This window comes from Zychaea mexicana (assembly GCF_025766255.1).
Source record: "Zychaea mexicana strain RSA 1403 chromosome Unknown BDB00scaffold_313, whole genome shotgun sequence".
In the NCBI taxonomy this organism is placed as follows: Eukaryota; Fungi; Mucoromycota; class Mucoromycetes; order Mucorales; family Lichtheimiaceae; genus Zychaea; species Zychaea mexicana.
In genome coordinates this window covers 1-8,884 of record NW_026516976.1, presented here as the reverse complement: position 1 = coordinate 8,884, position 8,884 = coordinate 1, and the positions used below count along the sequence as shown (strand labels likewise).

Genomic DNA, 8,884 nt, shown 5'->3' with positions numbered 1-8,884 from the left:
TTCACATTGAACAAATGCGCAGTTTCCATAACATGCATTACATTTGCCGTGTCTCGATCCATGCAATCGCTGAATGGGCTCGAGCAGAGTATCACTTCAAGGTATGATTAGTTTAATAGATGGAAAGATAAGTAAATAGGATGAACTTAATGTGATTATACACTTTCTATTAGCTTCCGATACCTGCATCGTTCAAGCAACGACTGACGGAAGCTCTCCCAATTTATGGGAGATTAATGCTCAATCTGGAGAAGAAGCATCGAGATCTGTGTGACCTCGATGACGCATGTCCTGCATGCAGATATGCGGTATGTTTCTAATTTGTGTGCTGTGAAACAATTATCTATATTAAGGAGTTAAACATGTCGAGCGTTTGTTTTAGTCTGGTCCCAAGATCATAGCTGGGGATGGAAACCAGTCGCTACGTCGGTTTGCTAAGACAAAGGATCCGAAGGAAGTCGCCTTTGAAGGCCAAGAGGAAGTCGATCGCCCGTGGGTCAAGCCGGAGCAACTCATAAAATATGAGAGTTCGGTATGCAACTTTTGTATAAAGAAGCATGCATCTAAACTAATTTTTTACTCCCAGGCAACCGATGGATGTGAGACTTGGCAGGCTCTAAATTCAAAGAAGAGAGGAAAAGCAAGCCATCTCGACCAAACCGGAGCATTCGCGTGTACGTGTGGTCATGGTCATCCAGTGGCCATCATCGATATGAATACGCCAGGCGAACAGTGAGTTTCTCGAAGTATACATTTAAAGTATCAGGTCTTACTTTAACCGATGTCAAATGATACTAGATACACGTACATGCTTAGCTGTCTACAGAAGGTGATCGACTTACCCCTTTACGGATCAAACATCCGCATCATGTACGATGTCGGTTGCAAGCTTCGTCCTGCTCTGCAGGTAATCTTCGATTCTGAAATACCATACACTGCAAACCTATCAGCGGTAACATATCTCTCTTTTTTTATTTCTTATTACCAGAGAACCGATCGTCTACACAGCATTAAGGATGTTGACATTGCTGTCGGCATTTTTCATATAACCGGGCATAATCCCGAATGCCAAATCCATTTTCACCCTCGTTTGAAGACAGGATTTGGATTGCAAGACGGCGAACATCTGGAAAGACTCTGGTCATTCCTCAACGGATTTGTATCCATGACACGACATATGTCGTCTCTCAACAGACGACTCACACTAACCATTGCTCTTAATTTTTATGCGCAGCAAAAGAATGACAATTTAGGTATATCAATCATCCTAACATGTCGATTTGCAGATCATCCACTAAATGATTGCTTTTGCAGGTCAATACATCCGCCGCAGATACGTCCGCACGATCAAGCTCAAAGAAAACGCATTAGAAGCTCTAAGAAAGGCTGGCATTGATGTCAATGATGAAGAAGCGATGAAAGAGATGGAAGAAAAGTGGTATAGACACGTCGCTGAATCGAGAAGAAGGAACGCCGAAAAAGATGGCAGCAGCAGATTTGCTCAAACATGCAGAGCTATAGAGAATTTGCGTGTTGCTATTGCTATCTATGATATTATTAATCAAGCTTTCAAACACCAAGGCAATGGTAACATCTTTGATCAGCTCGATCGAGTAAAGACAAACTCATCTGAGATATTGTCTTTGTAGGCCACAACCAGACGCAGAATCTCGCAGGCCAAAGACAAGCAGCGCGAAATCAAATTGAAAAGCGCCTCATAACATACAACACGAAGATCAATGCCGGACCTATTTTTGGTACGTGTTATATCTTCGCATCATACAGCATGACCGACTTTAACAAATGACTAACGCTATATGCAGGCTTCGAAGATTATGGTAACGATATCAATGCAGTACTTCGAAAAGACAGTCATTTACGTTTTCGCATGAACATCATTTGCACCGTTGAGGATAACGCACCATACGACGCTTTCCATGGTTTGCAAAGAGCAAACGAAGAACTTGCTTTTTTGAAGGTATGGAAATTTTGCTTGACTTAATTTGCCGGTAATGTTAATGCACAGATTTATGGACCGCTATTAGGACGAAGCCGCTTCTGTGTTAAAGTATGGACAAGCTGCTATTGATAAGCTCGAAATGGCTATCAACGCAGCCGTAACTGTGCCATACAATTTGGAAGCGTGTTATGGCCAGATCGGTTTGATCCAAATGTGGAAACGCAAGTTGGAGCGTGCCAAGTCTTGGCAAAGAGAACAAGCGAAACAATTGGCCGTAATTCTTGATTCTACCGAGGCTAACCCAGGATCCTTGTCGCTGCTTCGTAATGCTGCTGGTACGGAAGAAGAAGACTTGGAAGAAGAAGAAGAGGAGACAAATGTGGAGGTGCTAGACCCTACAAAGATAGCCGATGAAGTTGAAGACGAGGAATGGGAAGTTGATCCAACTCTATTTGGAGACGGAATTCCGGTTGAGGATGCACCAACCTCGTCCGCTCAGTAAACACAACTCGCAACCTTTTTTCTATTTGCTTACGATAGACAAGAATATGGATATGTAACAATGGTGCTATGATTAAGCTCAAGTGCTATGTATGCTAACAAGCATTATATTTAGTTGGTTTTCTTCACAATCAAGCTCATCGGGGATCGCATCTAACAATCGGCCATATTTGTGACAACGGATGTAAAGTCTAACTTAGCTACCGGTTACTATATGATATACAAGAGGGAATCTGAATCCTGGTTTAAAATGAGGTTAGCCAGCTCTTTTTACTAGAATCTATATGCTCGGTGATCAACCGATGAAGGGAAAAGCTAAGTGCAGTACTTCTTATATGCATCACCTTTTTTACTTGATAAATAAATGTGAACAATGTGTTACTACTTCGGTTATGCTTTCTTCAATGCTGATTATTGTAAGGGATTAAGCTATTAAAATCAATGCTTCCTTTTGATATGTTGAAAAGCCTTGATGGAAGGATTTGTATCATTGATGTAACTTAATAATTTGCCGAGTAGATCATCAAACAAGTATTGTCTATGTGAGCATGAGCAAACATCATTATTAAAAGTCTTCGTACTCTACTTCATGTTGATCATCTTCACTAACACTACTATGGCCGCTTCCACCTTCAGAGCTGCTATGAGCTGTTTCCTCGCCTACATCTTCTTCTTCTTCTTCGTATCGACGTCCTCTGAGTTTTTTATTACCGGTGGACTCAATGCGCAACAGCACTGGTTCCAAATCGTTTTCGAGAAGGAACCTCCATTCATCGGGTCTTGGGACGTTTTTCTTAAAGAGGCCCCTCTCTTCATCTTCATCGTCGGTGATCGTCCCGAGATTGATAATGCTCTCGTCGCTATGGCTTGAGCGCAACAGAAAAGGGTTTCCAACCCAACGGAAAGCTCTAAATTTAGGCCCATGGTCAGCAAGAAATCGAGGGCAAGTTGCTTTCAAAGCGTCTCTGACAGCAGCATTCACATCCATGATCTCGGACACAGAGAGCTGTTCGTATTCCTTCTCTGCTTCTTGCATAAAAATGTTGTCGAAAAATTGGTTCTTTGTCGGATCCAAAACAGTGCGACCTTCTGCTGCGCACAAAGAGTAGACGCAATATTTCCAGGAGGATCCGAACTTGCTTTGATACTCTTGGATTGTACAATGGAATTCAATTCGCTCAATAGCAACTTCAACAGCATCGAGTAGCTTTAAATAAGCTCGTTGCCGTTGGAATTCGCCCATCACCAGCAGCTCCATGAACATTTTTGAAGCAGCGGCATCTCGTCGTTGTATCGTCTTTTTGGCCTTGTCAGTGGGAGCATACTTCTTTGAGTTCTCCCATTTTGTGTGCCTTTGCCTTTTTGCTGACACTGTTGATGGCGGACCTGGACGCTTTTTTTCAAGCTTCATTCCATGGCACTTTGTCATGTGCTTTCTGAAGGCGTCTTCAGTGGCATAGTGCTTGGAATGCTTGATGCAATAGTTTTGCAAAGGAAAGTTGATAGGGCGGAATTTGTCAGAGTACCATGTCAAAGTTGGCGTTCCAGGGGTCATGGACGCGCGACGTGGTCTACCCTGCTGGGGTGGCGGAGGAAGGGTTGGAGTGATGAAGCTGGTGTCGTTAAAGGAGTATTTTTCGCTGTGTCATGGTTAGTTTGCTTAATACGATGAAGAATGTGATATAACTACGGTGCCGTTTTCTAGAAACATACGCAGAAGACTCGGGCATGGTTTTAGCAAAAACGATTTTACAGGTGAAAAAGATTAAGGGACATACACGACACAAAAAAAAAAAGGCTTTTCTTTTTTGCTACTCTTGAGCCATCTCCGAATGAACCTACACGATGATCATAGCCTTTTATAGCTGGTAAAGAACCTGATTAGCACCCAGTTAAGAATACAGTATCCATTGCGGTAAGTGGCGAAAAGTGCGAAGTGGTTTTCGATATACCAACCGTTGTCAGCATCATATTATGCAACCTAATCTGCCAGGCTAGATTACTGTAACGACGAAGATGCATGTGGCTGTTGGACAGCCTAGGTCCCACAACCACAGTAGAACAATCCGTCTGGGTTGCACATCTGTGACGAACCCGTTTGGCTGGGTTGCGCAACTACAGTCAGAACCATCCGTCTGAGTTGCGCATCTGTGACAGACCCGTCTGGCTGGGTTGCGCAACTCTGACTGAACCATCCGTATGGGTTGCAGATCCATCTGTCTACATTGCGTACCTGCAGATGCATCCAATTGTGCAAACTAATTAATATTATGGCTATGTACTATCTATTTCTCTCTTCCACATAGTTGAATGAGCATAATGCATTACTGTACTTTTATTTTTATTTAGTTAACATAACAGATAATAACGTAATAATAGGTTGTGTACGATAAATTAAGGCACGATATTTTATATCTCACGAGGAAGTAAAGACTAAGCGTTAAAAGCAATCTGCAAAGCAACTTTCAAACTTTTAGTTCGTACCCTTGTTTGTTGACTTGAATGATAAATGAAGCTTGAAATGAGAAGGTTAAGTTGCCCGACACTCTTCTCAAGATTAAAGTAAATGCATCTGTATAGCTTTTTCCCACTGCAAATAAGTATATACAGATTTAAAAATATATCTAAAAAATATATGAATAACAATACTTTCTCTATAGTAAAGCCGTTCCCGTTCAGAATTATTAAGCTATAATTGCTAAAAGTTTTTCTTATTAGATAGCTTCTTTAAGTACAGTACAGTACTGCTAAAAATACGACCATCACTTTTTATATAACTATCCAACAGACCCAGACAAAGATAAACATTATTACAATGTAAGTGATCACTTCTGATTGTTTCATTGATAAAGTTATCTATTATATTTAACGTAAGCTAGGTTCCTAGCAACCAAGCCAGATGGGTCTGTTATGGATGCACAAACTAGGCGGATGGTTCTGCTGTGGTTGCGCACCTCAGACGGATGGTTCAGTCTGAGTTGCGCATCTGTGACAGCTCCATCTGGCTGGGTTGCGCAACTCAGACGGATGGTTCTGACTGTAGTAGCGCAACCCAGCCATACGGGTCTGTCACAGATGCGCAACTTAGACGGATGGTTCTGCTGTGGTTGCATAACGCAAACAGTTGGATCTGTTATAGTTGCATTTATATAAACGAGTCAGACACATTGATGCAGCTGTGTATGAGTAAATGCAACAACTTGTTTCTAGGGCTCTAAATTTGAGCAATGCATCGTGTTAAGGCAGAAACGGTTGGTCAAGGTGCTGGTTTTATTCCTGACAGGTATTGCTAAACGGGTGTGGGGCTGGGCCCATTCTCAATAAGATAGTATATAATAATATTGATTGATAGTAAAGACAAAAATGTACACTGTACAGTGACTGATCTTCTCAAATGGCCTATATAGGCAATCAAAGCATTGGCCAGTTCTATGTTTTCTTCACGTTTAAAAAAATGAAGAAACTCTTTGTATCTCGGTTGTGAAATAATCTTATCGATACAGAATGAGATACACACACAGTTTAAAACGGTCGAACCGTTGGTTTACAGTTCAGGATACAGATCCCTTCTGGAAAGGTTTTATCTGTCGCTACTTCGCAACTGTGGATCAAAGATACTGGCATTAACGGTCGAGCGCCCAGTTATCCTAGCTGAACTATTTAAGGTGATTAAAGCATTAATGCCCATAATTTTAGTTATTATTGTTTATTCGATTTCGTTTAAGCATGAGTATAGGAGTTTTACCAGTTTAGCGTCGCCTTTTATTTTACACAGTTCTCGTTCTTATTGGGAGTGATCTCACGTACAGACAATACAGGCAACAGCTGCTCTTGTTTACTTCTAAGTGCCAGGTGAAGGTCCCATAATAAAAAGACCATCGTTTTTCCATCAGCTTGGTTTTGTTCTAACTTCACGTCTGTTGCAGTAGAGAAAATGGAACGAACTGTTGCTGTAACATTTCTTATACAAACAACTGAGAGGCACCAGAGTTGGTCTTTCATAAAATGCAAATGAAGGAGCTATAATTAGCACTATATATCTGGAAGCTGCCCAGTGTTATCAGGTTCATCTTCGAACACGTTGAATAGGTATTGTAGCGTCTTCGCTTATATAACACTGGGAAAAACGTTGTGTGTTAAACTTTTAAAAATGCTTGAATATTAGCTGATATTCAACTAGTATTCGACTGATATTAAGAGTCATAAATCCCGATAAAGAGGAAGGAAGAAGATATAAGTAAAAGTGGATATAACTGGTGGATATGCTTAATTATTAGTTAAAATAGAAAGGATAAGTGTGGGAATTCAACAACTAGGAATTACTACTTGTGTAATCATAGAAGATAAACCTTTCGTTAAGATAAAAAGGTAACGTTAAATGAAAAAGATACTAAAGAACTGAACTATTTACCTATTTATAAAGTACATACAGTAATACAGTAGTGACTATTATCTTACGAGGAAAACCCAATCTGATTGCATCTTGCTAATTATTGTTGCAGCAGTGTGTGTCAATCAGATTATAGCAGTGCTTGTACATGGAGCAGCGTTTGCTCGTGAAGCAGTTCACAAATCTATTAAGTAAATATCAGAATCTATTACAATGATTATAGTAAACAGATTTGAGCTTACCCAAATAGATGACAACAGGAGATAGTTCATTTGTATAGTATGATAAACAAATAATTGAGTTATTTGAGAGTGGGGGACAGCAGCATGATGCTGGTAAGTTATAGTGTGACGTTTGAGTGTGAGAGCAAATGTACGTATGTACTTTATAAATCAAGCGTACGAATCTTTCTATATAAATCGTTGACTCTATGTATCATACCGTCAGCGTAGACAGCTAGTAATACTGTATGTAAGCTACAGAGCGATTTGATCTTTTCTTCTAGGCGCAACCAGCAAAAATACTTCTCATACCCTAAAAGTGATTGCAAACCATTTTAAATCTTCTATAGATGCGCCTTGAGCTCGTCTTTACGAAGTTGCTGTTTTGCTTAATATGCATGTACGAGCTTAAGCCTTAAAGCAATATACAGCCGCCCGAAATAAACAAAGAAATACAGGAGCAACAAGAGCGTGTATGCTGTTTAACGGGGGAAGCCAAAAATGGCATGGACGACGATCGAGCATTTCAAAACGTCGCCAGACAAAAATGCTCTTGGTATCACTGATTGATTTTGAAGACGTCAGTAGTTTCATAGTAGTTGCAGCAGGGAAATGAAGCCGCAGAAATATATCGATGTCTTATAACAATGAGAGATTTGAGGTTGTACCATAACCATAGATAGCTATGATACCCCGGTCTCTTTGCTCGTTTTACTTATCATATAGTAATATAAACCCACAAAATAGATAGGACGTATATAGCCTCAGATATCCTTTATGAAGAAGATGCAAGTACAATTGTGGTATTAAAGTATGTCACTCGAGACATATACAAACTAAAAATAATAACTCATATTCCACTAGATTAAGTTTTTCGCTAGCTGCTATTATATCATTGCTTACCGCTTAATTATATATTTTAACCTACCAGAGAAACGCCATACATTGGAGTCTAAGTATTACCGTGATACCATACTCTCACAAAAACCTTCATGGCGTCTACGTAAAACCAATAGACAAAGCAACCTATTGATCCGGATTGTCAGTCGTAAATATGTAGTATATATATTAAGCGATCTTAAAAGGATTTTCCTTATTTAGTGCTGCTGCTGTTGTTGCTGTCTTGGTGCTAGCACGAATCGAATGTTGTTCAAACATCCAGCAAGCTCAAATTTCGCATGTCGGGACAAACGAGAAGGATGATCGCGCGGAATATCCGGCCATCCTTCCATGACAATATCCTCATACATCCGTTCATCCTTCCAGGGCATATTGGCATTGTCATCGATATGAACGCCGTAAAATTGCTGTACGGCTTGCCCTAAGGTTTAACAAGATGATAGATACATTATTAAACGTCTCCTGGTATTGTTTATACGATAAAACTTACTATATCGACCAAAAATGGTATCCCGCATATCTTTCTCGTTACGATGCTGATTTTTTTTGGAGATAGATCTATCAGCAGCTGCAACAAGAGATGGCGCAGGCACACTGTGATTCGTGGCAGTGGTAGTGGTGGTAGACGGAATAATAGTGGTGGTGGCAGTAGTAGTCGAAGAAGAAGTTGGTGTAGCGAAAGACGGAACAGAGGCAACATTCGTATCAATGGCATTGTGTGCTATTTGCGCTGATAAGCTAAAGCATAAGTACTGAATTGTGGCAGTTTAAGTCATACAGTCTTCGGAGTACCTCGGTTATAAGTGATCATTTCATGTTGGAAATCGTCAATGAACGACCGACTGGTAAGTTCGACTTCACCATGCTGCATCAGCTTATAGAAATGGCCTCCGCCAACTAAACGTTTCAATT

The 8,884-nt window shown here is 40.5% G+C and overlaps 3 protein-coding genes across 3 annotated transcripts; 1 reads left to right on the top strand and 2 right to left on the bottom strand.

Annotated features, from left to right (window-relative positions):
* The first annotated feature begins 177 nt into the window (after nt 1-177).
* Nucleotides 178-2,837, top strand: BDB00DRAFT_865905 (uncharacterized protein). Its single transcript, XM_053126190.1, is given in 12 exon segments — nt 178-308; nt 383-429; nt 440-532; nt 587-732; nt 799-952; nt 1,097-1,253; nt 1,315-1,587; nt 1,650-1,757; nt 1,824-1,978; nt 2,046-2,527; nt 2,539-2,703; nt 2,715-2,837. 10 exon segments carry the CDS (start codon nt 287-289, stop codon nt 2,460-2,462), a joined length of 1,572 nt encoding a protein of 523 aa, XP_052972060.1. The 5' UTR covers nt 178-286; the 3' UTR covers nt 2,463-2,527; nt 2,539-2,703; nt 2,715-2,837.
* A 189-nt stretch (nt 2,838-3,026) lies between these two features.
* On the bottom strand, nt 3,027-4,191 carry BDB00DRAFT_793877 (uncharacterized protein; the record flags this gene model as incomplete). The annotated part of the gene is made up of 2 exons (XM_053121264.1): nt 3,027-4,101; nt 4,175-4,191. The coding sequence occupies 2 exons, from the start codon at nt 4,189-4,191 to the stop codon at nt 3,027-3,029; spliced, it is 1,092 nt and encodes a 363-aa protein (XP_052972059.1).
* Nucleotides 4,192-7,714: 3,523 nt separating this feature from the next.
* Nucleotides 7,715-8,884, bottom strand: BDB00DRAFT_347045 (uncharacterized protein). The gene is made up of 3 exons (XM_053117023.1): nt 8,765-8,884; nt 8,463-8,702; nt 7,715-8,393 (listed from the first exon to the last, which is right to left on the bottom strand). The coding sequence occupies exons 1-3, from the start codon at nt 8,841-8,843 to the stop codon at nt 8,170-8,172; spliced, it is 543 nt and encodes a 180-aa protein (XP_052972058.1). The 5' UTR covers nt 8,844-8,884; the 3' UTR covers nt 7,715-8,169.

What these genes read in the sequence shown, in the direction of transcription:
- BDB00DRAFT_865905 (XM_053126190.1), top strand. Translation starts at nt 287, where the DNA reads ATGTCCTGCATGCAGATATGCG. An exon ending in TCATAAAATATGAGAGTTCG is followed by an intron (nt 533 to 586) that starts GTATGCAACTTT and finishes TTTTACTCCCAG; the next exon opens with GCAACCGATGGATGTGAGAC. An exon ending in CAATGCCGGACCTATTTTTG is followed by an intron (nt 1,758 to 1,823) that starts GTACGTGTTATA and finishes CGCTATATGCAG; the next exon opens with GCTTCGAAGATTATGGTAAC.
- BDB00DRAFT_347045 (XM_053117023.1), bottom strand. Translation starts at nt 8,843, where the DNA reads ATGCAGCATGGTGAAGTCGAACTTACCAGTCGGTCGTTCATTGACGAT. An exon ending in AATGATCACTTATAACCGAG is followed by an intron (nt 8,703 to 8,764) that starts GTACTCCGAAGA and finishes TTAGCTTATCAG; the next exon opens with CGCAAATAGCACACAATGCC. An exon ending in TACCATTTTTGGTCGATATA is followed by an intron (nt 8,394 to 8,462) that starts GTAAGTTTTATC and finishes GTTAAACCTTAG; the next exon opens with GGCAAGCCGTACAGCAATTT.